At 60.8% G+C, this 23,900-nt stretch overlaps 2 protein-coding genes across 5 annotated transcripts in view; one reads left to right on the forward strand and one right to left on the reverse strand.

Annotated features, from left to right (window-relative positions):
- Positions 1–1,594: 1,594 nt before the first annotated feature.
- CHPF2 (chondroitin polymerizing factor 2) lies at positions 1,595–8,277 on the forward strand. Of its 3 annotated transcripts, XR_010663714.1 has the most exons (6): positions 1,595–3,411; positions 3,862–4,039; positions 4,145–4,426; positions 5,131–5,313; positions 6,015–7,820; positions 8,144–8,277. XR_010663714.1 is itself a non-coding variant. In XM_065939474.1 (4 exons), exons 1-4 carry the CDS (start codon positions 3,131–3,133, stop codon positions 7,320–7,322), a joined length of 2,337 nt encoding a protein of 778 aa, XP_065795546.1. In that variant the 5' UTR covers positions 1,602–3,130; the 3' UTR covers positions 7,323–7,896. The 3 variants fall into 3 exon arrangements, 1 of the variants encoding a protein (XP_065795546.1); XR_010663713.1 differs by having other exon boundaries at positions 1,602–3,411; positions 3,862–4,426; XM_065939474.1 differs by lacking the exon at positions 8,144–8,277 and having other exon boundaries at positions 1,602–3,411; positions 3,862–4,426; positions 6,015–7,896.
- Positions 7,601–23,900, reverse strand: part of SMARCD3 (SWI/SNF related, matrix associated, actin dependent regulator of chromatin, subfamily d, member 3) — a 33,676-nt gene continuing 17,376 nt past the window's right edge. The window contains exons 1-13 of one of the 2 annotated variants that reach the window (XM_065939475.1): positions 16,769–17,298; positions 13,652–13,863; positions 11,913–11,955; positions 10,934–11,056; positions 10,700–10,822; positions 10,354–10,449; positions 10,057–10,158; positions 9,664–9,825; positions 8,814–8,911; positions 8,514–8,649; positions 8,168–8,290; positions 7,955–8,056; positions 7,601–7,782 (exon numbers count right to left, since the gene is read on the reverse strand). In XM_065939475.1, the coding sequence (XP_065795547.1) occupies positions 7,729–7,782; positions 7,955–8,056; positions 8,168–8,290; positions 8,514–8,649; positions 8,814–8,911; positions 9,664–9,825; positions 10,057–10,158; positions 10,354–10,449; positions 10,700–10,822; positions 10,934–11,056; positions 11,913–11,955; positions 13,652–13,863; positions 16,769–16,846 (1,452 nt within the window). In that variant the 5' untranslated portion in view covers positions 16,847–17,298 and the 3' untranslated portion in view covers positions 7,601–7,728. Of the gene's footprint in view, positions 7,783–7,954; positions 8,057–8,167; positions 8,291–8,513; positions 8,650–8,813; positions 8,912–9,663; positions 9,826–10,056; positions 10,159–10,353; positions 10,450–10,699; positions 10,823–10,933; positions 11,057–11,912; positions 11,956–13,651; positions 13,864–16,768; positions 17,299–23,900 lie in introns of those variants that run through there. The other variant, XM_065939476.1, reaches the window with a different exon arrangement.

Here is a 23,900-nt window from a genome sequence, read left to right on the forward strand (position 1 = left end):
GGAACCCTCCTACAATGTTGGTAGGAATGTAAACCATTGCAGCTCCTATGAAGAACAGTAAGGAGGTTCCTTAAAAAACTAAAAATACAGTTGTCATATGATCCAGCAATCCTACTCCTAATAGGAAATAGCAACCGACTCCAGTAGTCTTACCTGGGAAAGTCCATGGACAGAGGAGCCTAGTGGGCTACAGTCCAAGGGGCCACAAAGAGTCGGATAGGACTAAGCAACTAAACAGAACATAGCCCCAGAATATTTACAATTTACATTTACAGCTCATATTATATTTCTAATGGACAATGCTGGTCTGGAACCTAAAAGCCATTTACCGCCTTCCATGTGCCAGTTGTTGAGGGGAGATCAAATTGCAGTCATTCTGACAGACCAAAACACAGTAAAGGGGAACTGCGGGGCTGTGTTCCATCCCAGGGGCCTCCTAGAATGGGTTCCTGATTCTACCAGCCCCAATGTTCTCTTTTAATAAGGAACTTTTCAAATAACACCTCTTTTCCTCTTTTGAAATAAAGTTAATTTGTGACAACCTAACTACACACATAAATTTCAAAAAATTACAGTGTAATGATAACAGAAGAAAGAAAAGGAAATCCTTTACAAGAAAAGTTACTTCAGTATGCTGGAAAACATCATTAGTCATTCACTTGTTACAAAATGGTAAAAAGTATATTCCCGGACAAAACTGAAGTACAGGCTTCCTCCCATTTACATGATAGTTACATTCTTTGAAAATTCAGCACACATTACAACTCTGCAAAATTACTTGTTACATATAAAACACAGGCTCAAAAAGTAGATGATTTTAACCATTTTTTCTCCTCTAAAATGAATGTTCGTAGGGCATTTGAAAGTTGTGTAGAACAATTCTAGTGCCATACAATCTTGCAATGTACATGTAGCATTCTCCCCTCAATTCTTTGACAAAACTGCCTTCCTGCATTTCCAAACTGCCCGCTAGGAATGTGCCATCCTGGGTGGGAACCCACCATAGTTGCTTGAAGGCCCACCTGCCTTCCAGCCTCCTTTAACCTGGTGTCCCCTCACTCAGCAGCCTTAGCTGCTTTTCTCTGGGCCAGTCTTCCTCTTTCCGCCCGGGTAACGTACTGAATTTTGGATCACAGCATTCCCAAATCCTCAGTCTAATTCTTCCTGCCACATTTCTCCACTGAAGTCTTTACTTTTCTGCAATGGTACTTCGGACAGTTTGTAATTTCGACCTAAACTTAAATGTTTATTTTTTGTCAATATGTGTCTAATACCCGTGTCCAACTGAGGGCAGGGACCATGCCCACCTCATCGACCATGGGTCTGGAACTTAGTAGGCAAACAACAAACATTTCTGAAATAACTTGAGTAGGTGATGGGGTTCGGGAAGCCCGCTAGGAGCAGTAGCCCAAGGAAGTAGAAACGCGCTCATCGAAGGGGAGAAGAGTTTTTTTCCTAGGGTAGAAGGGAGTCGAGGTTGAAGATCTGGGTCACCTTCGGATTCAGGCTGGGTCCACTCGAATTAGGGGCTGCGGAACGCGCGCCGGCTCTGGGCGGAGGAGGGCCGAGGGCGGGCGGGAGGAGCACGTCACCCATCCCGGCCCGCAGGCGGCGCCGAGGGAGGGAGGGTCGACCATAGAGAGGGCGGCGGCGGAGCGAGCGGCCGGATGCGGTCACCATAGAGACGGGGACTGACAGCGAGCGGAAGAGGAAGGAGTGGGCCGGGCTGTGAGGTGGCAGCGGCTGCGGCGGCGGAGCCGGCGCTTCGGCGAAGCCCTGGGGTCTGTTCTCCCCTTCGCGTCCTTCCCCACAACCCTGCAAGGGGGTGTCGCTCCAGAGGAGCGACCCCAGCTCCGGTCCTAGCTCCACGTCCTTGCCCCCCGGAGCTCCCCAGGACCGGCCATACCCCGGCCGGCGGCAGCCCCTTATATCGGCCTGCCGTCGCCCCCGGCCCGGCCGCAGGGGCCTCTCCTCGGCGGGCCCCCGGCGTCTCCCCTCAGTGTCCGCCGCCCGGTCGAGCCTGAGAGCGGAGTCTTTGCCCTTCTCTCCCCCCGTCGCCCGAACGGAGCCTCCCTGTCCCCCTTCCTCTGACAGCCCGTGACGCAGCCAGTTCTTGTTTCTGCTGCGAGACGATCGGCCCCAGCTCCCTCTGGGCCTCGTTTCTTAGGCCTGGAGCTGGTCTGTGACGACTGAGAGGGAGCCGTGGGGCGGGGAGTTGCCGGGTTTGACAACCGAGCATCCGTCCGCCCGCGCCAGCTGCGTGTCTTCACGCTTTGCTGCTGGTGCCTGGGGCCTTGGGGAAAAACAGCCACCGAATCGCTCTTGACAACAGCCAGAGTGGCTTGTCACCGGCCCCATGTCTCTTCTCGGAGGATGGTAGGCGGCCTCGGGCTCTCAGCACCGGGGATTCAGAGAAGAATGCCCTGCCCGGCAGCTCCATCAGCCTTTGTGCTCCTCTGAGGCTGCCCTCCGTGCTGAATCACCACATCCCTCCACCTCATTAGGTGGGGCATAACGTCTGTGAGCCGTGCCAGTGACCCCTGACTGCTCCTGACTGCCGAGAGGAGGAGTTCCTCTGGCCCGAGTGTTTCCTTAACGTGGGTGAAGAGAGTAGGAAGGCCTGGGCTCCATCTCTGTGACTGCCCCGGGGGTTGGCAGCCCCTTAAGTAAGTGAGTGAGATGTGTGCCCCTCCCAGACGCTCTTTGGGAAAGGCCTGTGGAGTCAGGTTCCTCTAGCTGGGCGCTGGTGTTTTGATGGCCAATGTGCTTTTCCCTAAGGCCAACTTTATCAGTTGCTGCCATCTCTCTGCTTAGATTCTGTCACCAGATGTATGTAGTCCTTCTTTGGGGGTTAGGTTTGGCAGGACTGAGTCTTGCTTCTTCTTCTTCTGGACTAGAGGACCCACCGTTAGTGGGTGAAATTGATTCTGATATTTATTACCGTTTGGACTGAGGGTTAGAACCAGCGCCTTGACAACAGAAGACAAGGCAGGAGTTTCTCGGGGATCCTGGGCCCGGAAGCAAACACAACCTTGTTCTCTCGTTGACCTCACTGGCCCCAGGCTCCCTTGTTGAAAGAGCCCGTTGGTCACTGATTGATCCCTGAGGCTGTGCCCTCCGGGGTACATACATGGCAGGGCCCACCGCCATGCGGCTAAGCTCAGTGTTGGCCCTGCTGCGACCGGCCCTGCCCCTCATCCTAGGGCTGTCTCTGGGATGCAGCCTGAGCCTCTTGCGGGTGTCCTGGATCCAGGGGGAGGGGGACGATCCCTGCGTAGAGGCCGTGGGGGAAGCTGGAGGGCCACAGAGTCTAGACTCAAGAACTCAGCTTGATCAAAGCGACGAAGACTTCAAACCCCGGATTGTCCCCTACTACAGGGATCCCAACAAGGCCTACAAGAAGGTGCTCAGGTGAGAGTTAACGTGCGCGTGTGTGCATCATCCCCACCCCCCACTTCAGGGTTGCTCCGAGTCCTTGCCTCCACGTCCTATCCATGGTCACTGGTAATCGTTGTTAGCCTCCCTGGAGCAGTTCTCTGCCTTATTTTCCATCATGGTTCCAGTTTGTTTTCCTCCTCCTCAGGCCTGAGAAAGCCTCACCCATTGGTGTTATGTTAGTGGTTGGATGTTGTTCGGCAGGGCAGGAGTTGCATCTAATCCATCCTGGGTCCACCTCTCCCCGAGATCAGTTCCAGTCTCAGCTACTCAGTGGACGCTCTCTAGTAGCTCATTAGTGTTGAGGAGGTCTCCCCCTTCTCTTGTCTCAACTCCGACTCGCTAATTCCTGGGGGGAGGTATACGCTGGACACGCTGGGTTCCTGAAGATTAGGGAGTTGACCCTGCACGCTGGTCTCCTCTCAGGACTCGGTACATCCAGACGGAGCTGGGCTCTCGCGAGCGGTTGCTGGTGGCTGTCCTGACCTCCCGGGCCACGCTGTCCACTCTGGCTGTGGCTGTGAACCGCACGGTGGCCCACCACTTCCCCCGGTTGCTCTACTTCACTGGGCAGCGAGGGGCCCGGACCCCGGCAGGGATGCAGGTGGTGTCTCACGGGGACGAACGGCCAGCCTGGCTCATGTCCGAGACCCTGCGCCATCTTCACACGCACTTCGGGGCCGACTACGACTGGTTCTTCATCATGCAGGACGACACGTACGTGCAGGCCCCCCGCCTGGCGGCCCTGGCCGGTCACCTCAGCATCAACCAGGACCTGTACCTGGGCCGGGCGGAGGAGTTCATCGGCGCTGGCGAGCAGGCCCGGTACTGCCACGGGGGCTTTGGCTACCTGTTGTCACGGAGCCTCCTGCTTCGGCTGCGGCCACATCTGGATGGCTGCCGCGGAGACATCCTCAGTGCCCGTCCTGACGAGTGGCTCGGCCGCTGCCTCATTGACTCTCTGGGCATCGGCTGTGTCTCTCAACACCAGGTGACAGCCCTTTCAAGTTAGTCCCCGTCCCCGACAAATTAGCAGGGACCCAGCGGCTGGTCTCGAGGCGGGGGGCTGCTGGCCCTTTCCCAGCAGTTCCTGGGGTGGTCGTTGTGCCCTCCCCAGCCCCAGTCACCCCTCTTGCTCTCCCTTGCCCCCCTCTGGCAGTCTTAGATTCCCCAGGCCCAACAAAAGTGGCATCTTATCTGGGACCCTCTGAGCAAGCCTGAAAGATGTCCCTTCCTCACCAGTCTCCTCCTGTCTGGCCCCTCACGCTCTGCCCTCCCCCCAACACTTGCCCGGTCTCCAGTGACCTGGGAGTGCCCTAGAGGGGACCGCTCTCCTGCAGGAGGAGGGTGGCCCGGGAGCCTCCCTATTGGTTGGAGAAGAGGAGACAATCCCAGAGGGGCCCTCCTCTTCCCCGACCGGAGTCCTGGCAGTCTGCTGGCTCTCGGCTTTCATTCTTTTGAGAAACATCAGGATTCTTTGGGGGCGAGGTCATTCTAGTTGCCAAGTGAGCGCTCTTTTTCCCAAATCCGGTGTGAGAATAAGGCGAAGGTTAAGGGGACCCCAGAATGAGCTCCTATGCCCTCCCCGCCTCGGCGGCAGTAGCAGTCAGAGGCATGAGCGCCAAGGGCAGTTGAGGGTAGTCAGGCCAGGCAGCTCCTCCCTGTGTGGCACTGATTGGTCTCATGGTCCTCCAGGGGCAGCAGTATCGCTCGTTTGAACTGGCCAAAAATAGGGACCCCGAGACGGAGAGGAGCTCAGCTTTCCTGAGTGCCTTCGCGGTGCACCCTGTCTCCGAGGGAACCCTCATGTACCGGCTTCACAAGCGCTTCAGTGCTCTGGAGCTGGAGCGGGCCTACAGCGAAATAGAACAGCTGCAGGTGAGCCAGGGGCCTGGGGTTGCAAGTCAGAGGGCGCTTCAGACATCCGGGCTCACGGATGAGCAAGAGGGGAGGCTGGGCGAGGCAGGAGGAGGCTGACTGTACTGACCGAACCTCAGTGAGAAGCACCCTAGGGAGAAGGGGCTCCGGGTGCCCTGGGTGAAAGCTCCCAGCACGATGTGGGTGCACTTGAGAGGATCTGCAGGAGACCTCTGAGGAGCGGGCTTGGCACCAGAAGGGCTTCTCTCCTCTCCAATAGTGCCTCTCCACTGAGGGGGCCGAGCCCCGCAGTCCCGGACTTCTAGCACTGTCCTTAAAATGCTCAAGGGCAGAAGGTAGAAGAATCCTCTGGTTGATGGCAGGGGGTTGTCCGAGGTGGGATCCAGGTGAAAACAAAGGTCTCCTGTGAAGAGAGTGAGTCCTGTGAGTGAGGAAGAGAAAGGCCGCGGAGCCCCAGACATTAGGGTCCTCTAACCTCCACGGCAGCACTCTGCCCACCCCGTCCTCCTCCGCACAGCAGCTGTGTGCGGATGGCGGGTCTGTGTGCCCCTTACAGACAGGCTGTCAAGTACAGGCTGTTCAGCGCCAGGCCTCACTGAGTGTGGATGGAGTCAGGACGGACCTCAGAACCCAGGACGCTGGAGCAGGCTGGGGTCCCGATTCCCTCTCCAGGCACTAACGGGGCATCCCTCCTGCCCTAGGCTCAGATCCGGAACCTGACCGCGCTGACCCCTGAGGGGGAGGCGGGGCTGAGCTGGCCCCTCGGGCTCCCGGCCCCCTTCACGCCGCACTCTCGTTTTGAGGTGCTGGGCTGGGACTACTTCACAGAACAGCACACCTTCTCCTGCGCAGACGGGGCCCCCAAGTGCCCCCTTCAAGGGGCGAGCAGGGCAGACGTGGGCGACGCTGTGGAGACGGCCCTGGAGCAGCTGAACCGGCGCTACCAGCCCCGCCTGCGCTTCCAGAAGCAGCGGCTGCTCAACGGCTACCGGCGCTTCGACCCGGCGCGGGGCATGGAGTACACGCTGGACCTGCTGCTGGAGGCCGTGACGCAGCGCGGGCACCGGCGGGCACTGGCGCGCAGGGTCAGCCTGCTGCGGCCACTGAGCCGCGTGGAGATCCTCCCCATGCCCTACGTCACCGAGGCCACGCGCGTGCAGCTGGTGCTGCCGCTGCCGGCCGCCGAGGCCGCCGTGGCCCCCGCGTTCCTGGAGGCCTTTGCAGCCGGGGTCCTGGAGCCCCGAGAGCACGCCTTACTCACCCTGTTGCTGGTCTACGGGCCGCGAGAAGGGGGCCGAGGAGCCCCAGACCCTTTCCTCGGGGTGAAGGCGGCAGCGGCTGAGCTGGAGCGACGGTACCCGGGGACGAGGCTGGCCTGGCTCGCCGTGCGAGCGGAGGCGCCTTCTCAGGTGCGGCTCATGGACGTGGTCTCCAAGAAGCACCCCGTGGACACACTCTTCTTCCTCACCACTGTGTGGACCAGGCCGGGGCCCGAGGTCCTCAACCGCTGCCGCATGAACGCCATTTCTGGCTGGCAGGCCTTCTTCCCAGTCCACTTCCAGGAGTTCAACCCCGCCCTGGCACCACAGAGACCACCCCCGGGGCCCCCGGGGGCTGGCCCCGATCCCCCGTCCCCTCCAGGTGCGGACCCCGCCCGGGGGGCTGCTGGAGGAGGCAGGTTTGACCGGCAGGCTTCGGCAGAGGGCTGCTTCTACAACGCGGACTACCTCGCGGCCCGAGCCCGGCTGGCTGCCGAACTGGCAGGCCAGGAAGAGGAGGAAGCCCTGGAGGGGCTGGAGGTGATGGATGTTTTCCTCCGGTTCTCAGGGCTCCACCTTTTCCGGGCCGTGGAGCCAGGGCTGGTGCAAAAGTTCTCCCTGCGGGACTGCAGCCCTCGGCTCAGCGAGGAACTCTACCACCGCTGCCGCCTCAGCAACCTGGAGGGGCTGGGGGGCCGCGCGCAGCTGGCCATGGCCCTGTTCGAGCAGGAGCAGGCCAACAGCACCTAGTGTGCCCGGGGCCCGCACCTCCACAGCGCCCCTGCCGGCCCCGCCCGGGAAGGCAGGCAAGATGCACGGACAGATGGGAGAGCTCGCCGCTGTTGTTTTTTTTTTTTAATAAGAAAAATGTTATTAAAAGTGTCTTCTGCCAAACTGTTTTTAGGTCTAGGAAAAATGGGAGTGAGGAGACTCTGAGGGAGGGGGTGGGGAGCTTCCCAGAGGGACCCACTGCCCTCTCCCCCCCTACCCTCCCCCTCCTGCCCCAGTTGCCAATGACCACACGGCTGTTATCAGGTAAATAACCTTTAATCCAGCCCCTGCCTCGCCCACAAGGCGTCGGGGGTGATGGCCAGGCCCGAGGGGATGGGCCGGGGCAGGGCCGGGTGGCCCCCAGCAGCTCGCGTCCCCAGCGTGCCTAGGTGTTGCGTACGACCAGCGACTGCTCCAGCTCCTGCCTGCGCTGCTGGATCTGTAGAAAAATGAGCAGGTGCAGGTGACGAGTTGCTGGTGAGTGACAGGATGGGCCCCACCCACCTGGAGGAGCATCTGGAAGCAGCGACAGCTCCACATGTTGAGGGGGAGGGTGGGGGGTTTCTCGGGTTGATGGGGGAGCTGGAGGCACCAGGGCGGGGGTCCCACACCTTGCAATAGAAGTAGCGGCTGACGGCCTCCTGGGACCAAGGCTGGTGGTAGAATTCAGCCCGGCGCTCCTCCTCGGGGTTGCCTGCCACGTCTGTCATCACCTGGGAGGGGGCAGCGGTGTCAGCCCTGAGCCTGGACACCCCCACACGATATTCACTGTCTCCCCGGCATGCTTGTCTCCTACTCAGCGCTCCCCGGGAGGCCCCCTTCACCTTGAGGTCCCGGCTCTGGGAGCGGAGGAGGTCCTGGATGTAGCCCTTGGGGTCTCTGGAGAAGCTCAGCATGAAGTCCCTCTGGATCTTGAGCTGGTTGATGGACTCAATCGTCTCGTGGATCTGCAGGTAGAAAGACACGTGCTCTCACCCGGCCAGGCTGCGGTGGAAGAAGCAGGGAGGGGGCGGGGCGGGGGGCCCGCTGCTGTCCCCTGGAAGGGCAGTCCGCGGGAAGGGGGCATGGGCAGGGCCACCTTCCCTTCCTCTCCCACGTCCTCGTCCTGCTGTGTCTGCACGTGTGTCACTGGGGTCACCGTCCCGTTGCAGCACCGCGCTCCGGCCCCACCTTACTGTCCAGAGCGCTGATCTCCTGCTGGTTGGCCGTGGACAGCAGAAAGCTGCTCATCTGTCCCTTCAGGGGCTCCTCCACCTCCACGTCAATATCGTAGCATGCTGTCTTCTTCTGGTCTGACGGGTCCACGCTGCCAGGGAAGGCCAGCCCTTGGCGTCCGTGCTGCCCCGACGGAGGCCAAGGGCCTCCCAGGCCTGATGCGGGTGGGCGGGCGGGGGGTGGGTAGAGGGAGGGACGGGGGGGCAGGACCACCACAGTGACTCCCAGCTCTGAGGAGCAGTGGGGCGGCCTCACCTGATGACGTGGTTGATGACAATCGGGTCAGGGGGCAGCAGAAGGGCTGTGAGGCGCTGGGGAATCTCAGAAAACTTCAGCCGGGGACAGTCAAAAATCTGCAGTAGGAGAGAAGAGGGTCCCTTCTCTGTGCTCGAAGGAGCCTTCGTTCTGAAAAGACCCCCTGAGCAGCCAACTCTCATGGGGCCGCGGCCAGGAGGTGGGGGCCAGCCCTGGGCCCGAGGCCTGCTTCTACCACTAATGGCGCAACCTCGAGCTGCTCAACTTCACACCTCGGCCTCGGTCTCTCCGTCTCTGGGAGCCAAAGGCAGGGGCACCGATCTCAGGGGGCTTATTAGAATTAAATGCATCAGTTACACACGAAGTGCCTGAAGCAGCGCCTGGCACACGGTGAGTGCTCAATAAACATCGACTGTTGTTTTCACCTTTCAAGTCTACCTGTGGAATTTCTTTTAAAGTTATTATTCATTAATAATCTTTAGTTTGGTAGAATCGTTTTCACAGCAGTTTGATTCTCCTAACTGCCCAGCGGGTGAGAAGGGACAGGTGTGAAGGTAAGGAACAAGGCTCCCAGCTAAGTGGCAGACCCGGTGTCTGGACCCAGGGCTAGAATCCGGGGCCCTAACTCCAGGTGCCAAGAACATGTTCCCTAGAGCCGCTGGCTTTCTGGGGTTCCCGATCTGCTGGGCTGGCAGCACAGGGCGGTGTCGTGGCAGAGCAGGGATGGAAGCCCAGTCTCCGGCTCCAAGATCATTCCCAACGGAGTCAGGGAGGGAGGTTGGTGTTCCTGAGCAGAGGCCCTTACCCCCCCCCCCCCACCCCGTGGCCCCAGGCTTGGGGCAGAGGGTACCTGCTGGAAATACTTGTCGCCGTTGATGTACTCCTTGTCATGGGAGTCCTGCAGCCGGTTGGTCTTCACGTACTGCCACAGGGCTTGGACGATGGCCGAGCGGCTCTGCGTGTGCAAGCCCAGCAGCCGGGCCAGGCGGGGGTCCAGTTTGAACTGGGGAGGCTGGGCCAAGGAGGCCGTGAGAAAGTGAGACAGAGAGAGCGGGAGGGGCTTGGGACTTGGGGGCTGCGGGGCCTGGGCTCCTTGGAAACAAGCTTCTGGAGCAGGCAGGGTGGAGGGGAGAACGGGGCTTCCTGGCGCACAGCTTGCAGGCCAGGCCCACCCCGGCTGGGAGAAGGGTACAGGAGGCGGGATGCTGGGGGGTGTGCGGTGTCTGGGTGTGGGGGCACGCACCTGGTAGTCCAGCATGAGGAGCAGCGTGCAGCGTACACTCAGGTCCCCCGGCCTCTTCACCTGGAACCCGTCCGTCTCCTGAGTGGTGGGTGTCCGGTGCCACTGTCCAGGGGTAAGAGCTGAGTCACCCCACAGGCCCATCTGAGCTGGTTGGGGCCTTGAAGCTCTGGGTGCAGGACTCAGGCTGGGGGAGGGGGTCCCTGATCCCAGTCTGCGCTGCTAACAGGACTGCATTCTAGGTTCCTCCAGGACCATGGTCTGTGGCCAGTTCAAGGGCAGGAGGGGTCGGGGTCTTACCTCCACGAGGTGGTTGTCAGGGCCATAAAGGTCTTTGTCCAGCTCAATGACCAAGCTTTTGAAGAAGGAAGAGAACTTCCGCTTCTGTTTGCTGGGCTGTGGAAGAGGCACGGACCGTGGGCGCGGAACAGGGCCCACGGGGGCAGAGTGAGTTGGGAGCAGGTGGGGGCTGGCCGGGTAGGGTCGCACAGTCAGAAGCAGGCCTGGCATGTCTCTCTGGACCACCCTCCTGCAGCCAGGGCTGACTTCCCCAGCCCTTGGTGCACACGTCCACCTTGGTGCACCAGCCTCAGCTCAGCCCCATACCCACCCCGGGACACCTGGAGAGACCTGGGCCAGGACGTACGTCATCCAGGAGCTTCCCCTCCACCCGCAGCTCCCAGGAGGCAATGCTGCCGTCAGAATCCTCGGCATCAGGCTTCGCAGGGTTAAAAGTATTGGAGATATAAAGACGCAGCTTGCGCTTTTGCTGTAGAGATAGAGAGTGTCATACAGGGCCAGTCCCTGGGGGGCCAGCCCAGGCTTCTCCCATTCAGGGACTAGGACTTAGTGCCCTCGCCCCGCCCCCAAGCCAAGGCACCTTCATGGGCCGCTTCAGAGCCTCCTGGATGTCCACCCGCTTCCTCATGATGGTCTGATCCAGTTTCCTCTCAAATGCCAGGAGGTCCATGTAAGCCTGGGACTCCGGGACCAGCTCCCGGATCTGGAAGCGGGGAGGAAGCGAGGCAGGGAACCAGGGGCTCAACCAGTCTTGCAGGTTGGAACGTGCAGGTGTCACGTGGCCCCAGGAGTGTGGGAGTGTGGTGGGCAGGGAGCTGGCCACATTCAGGGCAGGGAGCTTGGACAGTGTGGACGGACCTCAATCCAGTCATGAGGGATGAAAACTGCTGCTCCCACGAGGGAGACCCATGCGTTTCATCACTAGGGGAGGTCACAGCAACCATGCAGGCCAGCAAGTGCTTAGGTCTTCACCTGCTCATCCTGTGCTTTCCCCCGTCACACAGCCTCTGGGTTCCCTGGGGCGTCTGTGAAGTGGTCAGGGGCCGCTAGGGTCCCTGAGACAGGAGATGTCGCGGCTTGTCCCTACTGTGACACCTCACCCAGATATGCTCGGCTCCAGCTGGGGTCTCAGCCGTCCTCTGGACCCAGCTGGGCCTGGGTCCTCTTATGCTGCTGGGCCTTCAGGCCAGCGCTGTTCCCTTCACTCCTCTGCCAGCCTGCGGTCCCCGAGCTCTCAGCCCCTCTTTGTCCCCTGCTTTTACGTTTCTACAGACCGCTGGAATTCAATCTATGGCCCCCCCAGACCCAGGATCCTACCCTCTCAGGCTCTGCTTCTCCCCTCTGCCCCACCCCTTCTCCTTGTGGCCCCCAGGGAGCCTCATTTCTTAATTAGCTTTTTAAACAAAAAAGTGAAAGTGACTGTGATGTTGAAGCGCTGCTCCTGAGGGGGGGAGGGGAGGAGGCCCAGGGTGGTGGTGGTGGGGAGGGGGGGAGAGGAGGGCGGAGCAGCAAAGGGTGGGGGGTGGGGTGGGCTGGGGGCTGCTGTGAAAGGCACTCACCCTTTGAGGGAGGATTTTGTCAGCCATCTTCCTCCTCTTGGCACTGTACATTTTTTAAAGAAAAAACCAGGTTACCATGGCGACAGATCTGGGAGTAACGAGGCCACCTGCTAAATTATCCCGACATCTCAGCCCGCCTGGCTGGGGTTCCCACAGCCCGCTCATCTGCCCGCCTGAGGGGCTACACTGGCCGTGTGTGCCTCTGTCCTCTCACGGGGAGCAGAGGTTACTCCGTCCTTTCTCTAGCCTGGGAGCCCCTTTTCTGCCCCGCCACACGCCCAGGGCCAGAGAAATTAGACTTAGAAGGGGCTCGGAGCAGGGGCACTGCAGAAATGTTTGGGGAACGCTGGGCAGCTGAGAGGACAGAGTGGGGGGATGCACAGAGTGGGGACTTTTTTTTTTCTCCGCTGAGAAGGGGCGCACAGTCCAAGGTGGCTGAGCTGGTGGGGAGCGGAGCTGACCCCCATGCCCCCTCCCAGGAGCAGGAAGTGATGGTGTGAAGCTGGGGAGGGCCAGCACCCCAACCACCCTGGGCTAGGAAGGGGACCCTGATGGGCAGGGGGTGCTCATGCTCTTGGACCACCTGCCAGCAGGGCCCAGGGGCACGCCCACAGGTATCCAGAGAGAGCGGGTAGGGATGTTCCCCAGCTGGTGGGCTGGACCTGGGGTAGCAGCTGGGACTTGGACTGTGCTGGATCCACTAGCCGCTTCTGACTCCCAGGAGCAACCCCAGAAAACCCTTGGCGAGTAGAAATTAGAACCCAGCCTAGGGGATGGCTGCATACTGCCCCCGTGTGGTGGTCTCAACCACTGCCCCCGTCCCTGGCCAAAAATCTATTCAAAGCTAGACAAGCAGGTTTCACTAAAGGTCTGGTTTGTTTTGAAGAAACTATCTCTGTGAAACTCTCCAGTTGTACAAGATAAATCAGGGACTCTACAAAAGAATGACTCACTTTGCAAAGAATTCCTCATGGGCTTCCTATAAATGGTGAATTTTCCTTGACATGTAAAAAAATATTTAATAATGAGGTAAAATCCATATTGCACCTTTTATAGGACTCCATCTGGTGTGCAAAAGGAAGCATGTGTGTTTGGCTAAACAGTGAAACCCAGAGAGGTATCTCCCTTGCCAGGCACCAGCAGGGGCTTTTGGGGGTGCCACCGGCTGGCTCAGACAAGGAAACAGGCTGGCCCTTGGTGACTTGGGGGCAGACCGGGTCCAGAAGACAGACCATGGCAACTCCTCAACATTTGAGTGCCTAAGAATCACCAGAGAGCGCCAGGGGGCAGAGACTGCCCACCCACGGGGCAAATCCCAGGCTCTCCCACCACTGGCTAGGGATTCAGATTAAGAAGATCCAGAGTGGGGCTTTCAAGGAGTCAAGCCAGAGAGGCTTCTGAGGAAGGCGCACTGGACAACCGCGCTAGGAAACAGTCTAAAGCTCGGCCCTGAGCCCTGGTGCCACAGCCCCGCCTCCATCCCCCGAGAACCAGAGGACTGGGGTGCAGAGAGGGGCAGAGCAGGTGACAAGAAGGGCGCGACGGTCACCGCCTGTCTCCACGGTGTGGGCACACAAAGGAGCCGGTCCAGGGCCCCCTCAGCCCACCTCCTGGGAAGGCATCCCACCCGGGACGCCTGCTCCCTGCTGGCCCCTCTCCGCCCGGGCTTCTCACCCCGTCCCTGCGGGTCCCGCGTCCGCCCCCTCCGCGCTGGACGCCCCCACCCCACCCCCGCTTACCTGCGGCTCCGCGCGGGGGCGGTGGGCACCGGCTGGCCCTGGCTCTGGGCCTGGCTCTGACCGGGCGGGGGCGCTGCTCGCTTGCGGGCGGGCTCCATGCCCGCGGGGGCCAGGCCGGGTCGCACGGCGGGGCTGCCCATGTACGGGGAGCCCGGGGGGCCCATGGGCGCCCCCTGGTGGGGCATCCGGGCTCCAGACGGCATCCCGGGGCGCTGGGGAGGGGGGTGGGGGGTCGTGAAGCAGACACAGGCGCCCGGCGGTCAGAACCAGGGCTCCGGGCTCCAGGCGCGCGGGGCTGCGTCTCCCCGCAAACCCCGAGCCCCCCGGCCCGTGACCCTGCTGCCGACGGCGCGATGCCGAAGGGGCTGGGAGGGGTGGGGAGGGGCGGGGGCGCCGGAACCGCGCGACTTTGGCGGAGGGGGCGGGGGGGGGGTGGCTTTGCGTCTCGCTGCAGGAGGCTAACTTGAAGCCAGGCAACTAACTGCACAGGGCATCGCCAGCCTCGGATTTGCGGAAGGTGCCGCGGAGATGAATATTAATGGCGCCTTTCAACCTTTTCAAAGGATGCTCCTATCCACACGCTCCTCCGCAAGACGGACTGAGGGGGCCTTCTATCCCCACTTGACGGATGAGGCAACCGCGGCTCAAGGAGAAAGGCAACCTAGCCAAGGTCGTGCAAGGCCCTTTCCTGAGGGGCCCAGGGTTTGTGCTCTCTCTGCTGCTTTCGTTTAGCTCAGGGCTGGGCTCTTTTGCTCCGGACTTCTGCCTCCTGCCTTCCCGCTTGCCTGCTTCCCAGTCCACTTCCAGGGCGGTCCAGCCTTCCCATCTCAACCCACTTTCCTCTCTGGGCCCCTGCTTTTGACCCCTCGGTTCCAGTCCCCGCCCCCTTCATCTGATTCCCAGCCTCTACCGTCAGGGGCTTGGCTGATTTAGCCCACCCCGCATAATTTACTCTCAAGGTGAAGGCTTGGAGGTGGGGCTAGAAGCAGCTTGGGGTGAGGTCAGACCTCACCAGGATTCTCCCATGGTGGGACGTGGGGGGGGGGGGGGGGGCGTGGGATGAGGCTCAACTGGTGATGGGTGGTCCAGAGGGCTTGGGTAGGTCAAAAGGATGGACATTTTCTCTTATATCCATCTCCTTCCTTCCTGTCTGCCTGAATCACCAGAGATGGCCCCATCCTACACACCACAACTACTCCCCACCCTACCCCAGTGAGGTCAGAAGTCTGGGTTCCCAGGGGGTCATGGGGAGGGAGGTGAGGCAGGTGTGTTCCCTCACCACTACCCGGGTGCTCAGCCGGGATATAGAGGACAACCCAGTGCATCGAGTGAAGTGTTCCACAGACTCGTAAAACCTCACTTATCCCCCATTCCAGAAAAGGGGCTAGGGAGGGCCCAAGGGGCCGTCAAGCGGAGGGTGGCCAGGATGTGGACTGGGGCCAGGAGAGCAGGAGGGAGACCAGGGAGCCATGGTTGCAGACCCTGTGCCCCTGTTATACTGTCTGAGCACCACCCACTCCACCCCAGGGGTGCAGCTGCTCCCCACAGCAGGGGGGCGCCCTGCCCCTGAGCCTGGTGAATCTCCTCTCACTGTCCCCTCCTCCCCCCGTCCCTCCTGTCCTGCGCTGTGTCTAACCCTAACCCCCAGCCAGCCAGCTGTCTCTGCCCGTCGCCGCCTCAGCAGTGAGACCTGCCTGTCCATGTGTCTGCCTCCCCCCGCCCCACCTGACCCTGTCACTCACACCTCCAGGATGGTGACCCAGGATGGAGCCCAGGCCTCCGCCAGCACAGACAGGGCACAGGGAGTGCGGCTCAGGCCACCCAAGAACTGAAGCACTGAGTTGACTTAAAAAAAAATCCACGTGTATAGCCTCTCTCACTCCTAAATGGGCCTTTTTTAAAGAACACCCCACGCAGCAAGATCAGGACTGGTCACGAGGCTGACCAACATGGGGACCCCTTGGAAGTTAGCCCCGAGACCCCTGGGCCTGGAGGACAGGCTGCTTTGGGAAAGCCCCTTTCCTCATCAGCTACTCTCCCATTTAATGAGGCTGATGGTACTCACTGATCTGCTAAGGAGGCCCCAAGAGGGAGGCCTCCGGAGCCCCTAGAAGGCTGTGCTGGCCACCAGAGATGGATGACCTGCCCGAAGGGCCAACATTTTAGGGGCTTTGGCCTCTCTTCCTGAGAATGTGCCTTCCTTGGGGTCACAACCAAATTTGGCCATAGTAAACCTGACTGCTTCCTTTATGCCCAGCTTCAGCACCAGTGGCCGTCCCAAGTCCTGGAGCCTCTGCCTCTCCTATGCCACAGCCTTTCCAGCCCGTCCCCACCCCCTCAGCCCCCATGGGCTCGCTCAGGCTCCGCGTGGGCCTTCTAAACCTGCCCCTTTGGTCTTCAGGCCTCACGTCCCTGACTCCAGCTCTTCCTTCACACCTTTGAGGCGTTAAGGACATCAGCTTCTGGTGGTGGAGGCTGCCAAGGGATCCTCAGACCCCTTAACCTGAGGTCTGCCCCTAGAGAGGGCCTCTCTCTGGCCCTGATTGGCAGAGGCCAGGGGCAGAGCCCCAGAGCCCTCTGGCTGGGGATGCAAAGGTGATTCAGCCCCAGAGCTTCCCGCTCACAGGGCCGCCAGGGTCACCTGCTCCTTGCTCCGGAGACACTGTCCCAACGGATGAACAAGCAGCCTAGCGCAGCGATGCCAAGTCCCCCCACCCCCCACTCCCAGGGCAGGGGTAGCACCTGGGCCCCACCAGGAAAAGAAGGGAAGACAACTCATCGGGTTGTCCCCCCAGGGGACCCACCCACTCACCCACTTTGGGGGAGACCGTCCACAAGTTCCACCCCCAAGCCCCGGACAGGAACCCATGCAAATGCCTGCCTTCCCCGCCCCGGGGCACCCATCCCCGGCCAAGCCGCCTGACGACGTGTTCGGGCGCCCCCGGGGCGCGCCGGCACGGGGCTGGGGCCGGGCCCGCTGGGCCGCGGCGCTCCCGCTAGAGGGGTGGGGTGGGGTGTGTGGGGAGCGGGAGCCCCCTCCCGGCCCCTCCCGACCTTCCCTCCATTCAGCCCGAGCCAGCTCGCTCGCCCTCCCCCGCTAACTTTTCCCCCACTCACCACCCCATGGACCAGAAACTCAAAAAGTTTGCTTTTCGTGGCTTTGCGCGCCCCTCCGGCAACTTCGTCCGCGGCCATCGGGGTGGGCTCAGCGGCGCCTCTCACTCTCTCTCTCTCTCTCTCTTGCTCTTTCTTTCCCTTTTCTGCCTTTTTTTTTTTTCCTCCAACTCTCCCCTCTGAGTCCTGCTGGGCTCTCTCACACTTCTACTCGAGCGGAGTGGGGAGGGGGCCCCTTCAGGGCTGCCCTGACGGCCCACGGCCCACGCCGCCGCCGCCGCCGCCCGCCCGCCGCCGCGGCTGCCGCATTCCTGCACTGATAAGACAGAAATAGTCCGGCGGCCCGGGGTCCGCCTGTTGACTCGGCGGGGACGGAGAAGCCTGCCTTTCCCAAGCCTCGCCGGGCCCAGACAGCGCAGATAAGCGGCGAGGCTCGCCGGCCAGCGCGGCTCCGGGCCGCTGGGCAGCGGCGCCGCCTGCCCGAGGCCGCCCGAGGGCCGCGGGGAGGCGACGGCGGCGGCGGCGGCGGCGCGGGGAGGGGACGCAAGGGGAGGCGGCCGGGGGGCTCGCCGGCCACCCGGCTTCTCTCGCCGCAAATAGTTTCTCGCTTAGGGAATTCGCCGGCAGGGAACAGGCCGGGAACAGGCCGTTCCAACTTTGCCCCCAAGTGGCTCCTGCCGCATTTCTGAGGCCCTTTTCCCCAGAGACCTGGCAGGCCAAGTAGGGAAACATTTCGCTGGGAAGGAATCCGGGGTGGGTGGAGGGGGTGGTGGTGGGGCGGGGGGGCGGGAGTTGAGCCCGGAGGAGGCCTTTCTCCGGCACCGGGCGGCCGTGGTGGGTGTGCCCCGGAGGCGGTGTGCCCCGCAGTCCACAGATGTGTGCGCCCTTGTCTCACCGCCGAGTGTGTCTGCACCCCGGCGGCCGTGGGTGTGGATGTTTACGTGCGTGCACAGATAAATGCCTCTTCTGTGTGCCTCCCTCCACCGGAGCCTCCGGTGCGCGCGCGCGCGAGCGCGGGCGCGTGTGTGTGGCTGGACACGGTCTGTGTCTCCCCGCTCCGGGTGTCTGTCTATTTCGGGCTATGTGAGTCTTTGTCTCTCTGTGACAAAGTCGGGGCAGTAGGGGAAATTTCGGAGAGAGGGAGGTGGGCCAGGCTCGTGAGAACGGGAAGGGAAACCGTGGGGGCAGGCAAGGAACTGGGGTGGACGGATGGGTGGGGAGGGGGAGGCCAGCGCGACCTGACAGCTTTGGAATGGGGTGGGGGTGGGGGCGGGGGCGGGGGACCCGCAGGAGCCGGGCCCTGGGTATGGTAGGGCCAGTCTCTGGACCCCAAAGAAAGCAGGGGTAGGGGTGGGTCCGTGAGGGAGCCCCAGAAGGGGTGGTGTGGAGAGAGCTGGGGTGAAGGAGAGACAGGAAACAGGAGGGGCAAACCCTGCGACTCCCCAGGCTGGGAGCCCTGGCCCCGCCCATACCCCAGAGGCCACACCCCTCTCCCCGCCTCCGGGAGGAAGCGCCCCAGGGGCTTTGGGACCAGAAAGGGTCAAGTTTATGCCTCCTGGGGCTGTACTGTCTGTACCCAGGTGAGGGCGGGGCAGGGCCCTGGGGAATTTGCTGGAAATTTTTATTCGAGGTTAGATCCTGAAGACGCAGCGTGACACTCAGAGGGGTCCTGACCCTCAACCCTTCAAAAATTCGTCAGAGGTCGGGACCAAAAACCCAGGGAGTGGCTCTTCCTAGGGAGTCTTTTTTTTGCCTGCAGCCCGATTTCCTTGGCCCCCATGTGCTTCTGGCTGTCACTGTCCATTTCAGTGCCCGCAGCCGATCCCCTGAAAGACTAGAGAAGGCATGTGGTCCAGGCAGCTCCTCCTCTACCTTACCAGGGACCTAGAGAGCCCCTTCCTACCACACCTCTACCCAGGCTTCCCCTAGACACACACAGATACTGGGTCCTGGTGGGTGGGGACGGGAGGGTGTTTGCCACTGGCCACGAAGGTGGCTGCTGGTAACCTGGGGAGGTAATCTCTCCAGTCTGTCTGCTAACTTCCAAAACCCCTCGCTCATTCCCATCTCCAAGCCTCTGCTCCCGCTATTCTTTTGCCCGGAATCCCTGAAAATGCTTCTCTACTTGTCCCAATCACATTCATACCTTAAAGCCCATCTGGAGCCCCACCTCCTCCAGGAAGCTTTCCTTGGTTCCACTTCCGTGCACAGATCTTTCTGTTCTGTGAATGCCCATTATCATCTACCCTGGCCATGAAATGGCACTTTGCTAACTAATGTCTCATGTGCCCTGAGTTTCATATGTTGTTATGTAGGGTTTTCCAAATAGGCTGCAGCCCCATGAAATCTGGGGCTGGTCTTCATTGTCCCTCCCATGCGGGCACACAGGGACTAGACCTAACCAATGTCTGCTAACACTTGCAACCACCCAGAGCCCAGTGGGGCACTGGACAGAGCTCATCCTCTGCCTCTTAACTGAAGGTGTGAGTCACCTAGGGCACCCCACCTCCCGGTGGGTCCTTCTAGCAGGGACACTTTGGAGGTTCTGGGGGACGGGGACAAGGGCAGACACCTCTAGCTTTGTGTAAAGCTCGGAGCTCTCAACTCTTCGGGAGGCCTTTGGGGGGGGGAAGAAGACAGCACAGGATGTGGATGGGCACAGTGGGCACACTTGGCATTTGTGAGGGGCTGGTCTTGGTGGTGGGCGAGACTGAAGGAGTTGGTCAGGATAAGGAAGGGATCCTGGTGGTACTCAGGGGAGGGTCACTCATGTCGACAGACCTTCCTGGGCCACCCCAGGCCCAGGGCCTTGCCCTGCAGTCCCCCTCTTTGGAAGGCATCCTTACCCACACAGAGACAGCAGACATATAGTGCATACGTGTCCCCCCAGGGCGCAATCACCAATGCAAAGGCCAGAGGAACAAGGAGTCACATGAATTTGCACACACAGGCACAACTCGATCACAATTCTGCCCACTCACAAGGCCCTCACCAGCAGACTGCTTTTACATGGGCGACCCCAAGTGTGCCCCCACCCCCGGGGTGGGGGCTGCCTTCAGACCAGAAAGCAGAGGCGCCAGTGTGGGTGTCCCGGGGCCAGGACTCCCATCTCACAAAGGCCAGGATCGTCAGGGCTCAGCCCCAGAAGGGCGCTCAGTAAGAGCCACGCCGCCCGCCGGCTCCTGCTTCCTGCCCGCGGTGGGCAGGAGGGCCCCGATTTCAGCGGGCAGGGCGCTCTCCTTCCCGGCTCGACGCAGCCGATCGGCCCAGGCCGCGCTCCGGGCAGGCCGCGCGCGTGTCCGCCCGGAGCCGGAGTCCCCCCTGCCGTCCCCCCATCTCTCCTTCCCTCGCCGAAGCACCACCAGCACCAAATGGGAAAGCGCCGCTCCCCGCGCGCGCTGAGAGATGCGCCGCGGCCGCCGGGACGGGCTCGGCGGCCTCCCCCGCTCCACGGCGCCCGAGCGCGGGTGGGGGGGCGGCCGGCGCTGGGGGAGGGTGGGGTGGGCACGGCCCGGCCCGCGGCCGCCCTCCCTCGCCCTCGCCCGCCCGGGGAGCCGGGCAGCGGCGGGAGCCGGCTCGGGCATGCGCACTGCCGCCTCCCTCGCGGTGAAGGTCAGCCCAGGGCCTAGCTGCGGGACTCAAAGGCGGCGTTGGGGGGTGGGGGGGGATGCGGCCGAGAGACTTTTAACTCCTTCCCGGCGGGAGGATGGCCACCGAGGCTGGGCCGGGGAGCCCGGAGGGTCCCACCCTCCCGCCTTCCGCGGGGGGTCCCCGCGGCGGGCACACGGCTGGGGGTGGGGCGGAGGGGGCAGGACGGGGAGGAGGGGCAGAATGGAAAGAAGGAGGCTAGGAGAGGAGGGAAGCCGATCGGGAAGGGAGGACGGCAAGGGAGGAACAAAGGAAGCCAGGCTGGAGGGGGAGACCGCGTTTCGCCTCCCCCGTCCCCGTATCCCCAGCAATGCAGGTCTCCTTAGCGCCATGAAATTACCCCCACAGACTGTGTGTGCGTGTGCGTGTGTGAGAGAGAGACAGAGAATGTGAAGTGAGCCCACTGGATCAGGCTGAGGACCCCTGATTTTTCTGGCCCATCCCTAAACCCAACTTCCACTTTCTCCACTGGCCACTAAACCAGGGCATGCCGGGGGGCCGAGGGACAGCTGTGATCCAGCCGACCTGCCCGGCCCAAGTCCCAGGCCCCCAGGAAACCCTGGCCAGACCTCAGGGCCTGGCCCAGTCCCCCAGGGCTGGGCCAAGAGGAGTCGGCAGCTTAAGCCCCACCTCTGGTGAGGGGCTTCCTCCAGCCAGCAGGTAGGACCTTGGCACACCAGACCAGGGGCATGGCAGACACAGTCCTTCCCCTCCTCCTGGCTACTCCCCCCAGCCCTTCTGAAGCCAGAGCAGCCTCTCTTCTGCGAGGATGTTTCTGGGCCCAGGACCTGCTCTGCTGCTCTCCAAAGGGGCTGTCCATCTCCATGGGACTTTGTCTTTCTGTATCGGTTTTGCAAACACACACAAGAGAGACAAATATGATAGAAAGAAGCAAAAAAAAAAAAAAAAGAGAAAAGAGTAGGGTGCTAAGACCATCATGTGACCTTAGGCAAGTCACTGTACTTCCCTGTTCCCTGGGCCTCTGGGGCTCAGAGGGAGGGCCCATCTGAGATTCACGGTGTGTTCCTTCACTCCCCTCAGGGCCACCATTAATCAGGTCAGGCTTCCCTGGTGGCTCAGAATGGTAAAGAATCTGCCTGCGATGCAGGAGATGCGGGTTTGATCCCCGGGTTGGGAAGATCCCCTGGAGAAGGGAATGGCCACCCACTCCAGTATTCTTGCCTGGGAAATCCCATGGACAGAGAAGCCTGGGCGGGGTGGGGGGCGGGTATGGTTCGTGGGGTCTCAAAGAGTTGGACATAACCGAGCAACTAACACTTCCACTTCCTGTAGCAAAAAGCAAGTCACACTGGCCTGGACCCATTCTGTGAGGATGGGTGGGTCTGTGGGGTGGCGTTTCTCCAGGACCCCGAGGGGTGCTATCACTGCCCCAGCCAGTTACCACAGCCTCGGGGATACAACCCAGGGCGTAGCTCTGCCGGGGGTGGGGGGAGCGGCAGGTAGGTGTCCCACAGAGCCATCCTTGCTCCCTACTCATCTTCTTCCAGGACCCGTCTGTCTGGGTAGATTCAGTGGCCAAAGGAAGAGGGCGCCAAGCAGAAGGGGGCTTCTCCCTCTTTCTTGGGGAGTGGGGGTGTAGGTGCCTACCTCTGCACAGCCTGGGGAGACCCACTCACACCCCAAGGGGCTGCAGCCAGCACTCTGCCCTGCTGGCACCCCGGCCCACCTCTTTCTTGGCAGACAGGGGCCCCATCCGTCGCTTCTGATTTCCTCTCCTGTTTGTCCCACAGCTGACACCAGGAGAAGGTGCTGGTGGCTAGCACCCCAGCCCTCACCCCAGGAAGCTAAGCGCTGCTACGGGGCTCTGACCAGGGGGTTGGAGGGAGTCCTGCGAACCACTGCATTCTGAGGCCGGAGACATCACCTGAGTCAAGAAAACTGATACCAAAAAAAGAAAAAAAAAATCATCCATACTTCCTTAAAGGACTTTTTGGGAAATTAACCCAAGTGGTAGCAGGCAGTGGAATGTACAGATAAAATGTCCAGGGGAGTCACCCAGGGCCCGGTCTCCAGACCTCTGTAACTCCTTTAGGAGGGAAGGGTGAGTCCTGCTCACAGGGTCTGAAAGGGCCCCCTCTCCTCTTAACGCTAAGGTGCCACTCTGCCCTGGTGTCCCCTGGGCTGGGGGGTGGGGCTGCCTTCCTGCCGTAATGCCCTTCGTGTGCCCACTGTGTCCAGCATCATTTAAAGGCCAAGACTCCCCTCAACTCCTGCACCCTCGGCCCCACAAGGCTCTGTGCACCCTTCTTCCACAGCCATCTCCCAAGTCCTTCTCTGTGTGGTCTGTCATAGGAAAGTGTCCAACACACTCAGCCATTTCTGTGAACATCTGTTTTGCCTTCTGTGGCAGAAGCCACTGAGGAACCACTCCCCCTGAAGCTTTCTGTGCAGGGCAGTGGTTTTCCCCGAGCCCGCCTTGCCGCTAGCCTCCAGGTGGGGTAGGCACCCTCCTTGCCCCTTGCTATGGCTGCTTCCAGACCCCTGGCTTTGCATCTTACCTCCATGGCGCCTTTTTTTCTGGAGCATCCTAGCTCCTGGCTCACAGCCATTCCCTCTGTCACCCCTGACCTCTTCCTGCTGCTTTCTCAGGTTCTCATGGACAGTCCCTCCCACACGTCAGGGCTCTGGGTTCCTCAGCCGCCTCTCCTCCAGCGATCCTCTGCCCTCCCTCAGTCACTCACGCCAGCTTCACCTCTTGCGTCCTTGTCATTCCAGCCCCACCACCAATCTCAGGCTTAAGCACCCCACTCTCTGACCACCATCTCCCTGTCCAGCTCCCCGACCTCCAAAGCCTGTGATGCCACTGGAACCACTGGTCTGTTTCTCTGACCTGCATCCCTCATTACAAACACACCCTCTTACACTTACTCTTTCTTATTTTTAGCTATAGTAAAACATACCGCTATGGTTTTTCCAGTAGTCATGTACAGATGTGAGAGTTGGACCATAAAGAAGGCTGAGCGCCCAAGAATTGATGCTTTCGAACTGTGGTGTTGGAGAAGACTCTTGAGAGTCCCTTGGACTGCAAGGAGATCCAACCAGTCCATCCTAAAGGAAATCAACCCTGCATACTCATTGGAAGGACTGATGCTGAAGCTGAAGCTCCAGTAGTCTGGCCATCTGATGCAAAGAGCCAACTCACTGGAAAAGACCCTGATGCTGGGAAAGATTGAGGGTAGAAGGAGAAGGGGATGACAGAGGATGAGACTGTTGGATGGCTTCACTGACTCAATGGACATGAGATTGAGCAAATTCCAGGAGATGGTGAAGGACAGGGAAACCTGCCTGGCATGCTGCAGTCCATGAGGTTGCAGAATCCGACATGACTTAGTGACTGAACAACAAAAAAACATACATAACATAAATTTTACCACTTTAACTTCCCTTGCATATACTCTTGGCGTTCTTATTTAAGAGGTAAACCGGCTTTATCAACTTCTCCCCTGCACTCCAGGACCTGATGTGG

This window comes from Muntiacus reevesi, chromosome 6 (assembly GCF_963930625.1).
Source record: "Muntiacus reevesi chromosome 6, mMunRee1.1, whole genome shotgun sequence".
Lineage (NCBI taxonomy): Eukaryota > Metazoa > Chordata > Mammalia > Artiodactyla > Cervidae > Muntiacus > Muntiacus reevesi.

Bases quoted from the DNA above. Each gene is read 5' to 3' on its own strand.
- CHPF2 (XM_065939474.1), top strand. From the start codon at position 3,131: ATGGCAGGGCCCACCGCCATGCGGCTAAGCTCAGTGTTGGCCCTGCTG. The intron at 3,412-3,861 runs GTGAGAGTTAAC...GTCTCCTCTCAG, and splicing joins GCCTACAAGAAGGTGCTCAG to GACTCGGTACATCCAGACGG. The intron at 4,427-5,130 runs GTGACAGCCCTT...ATGGTCCTCCAG, and splicing joins GCTGTGTCTCTCAACACCAG to GGGCAGCAGTATCGCTCGTT.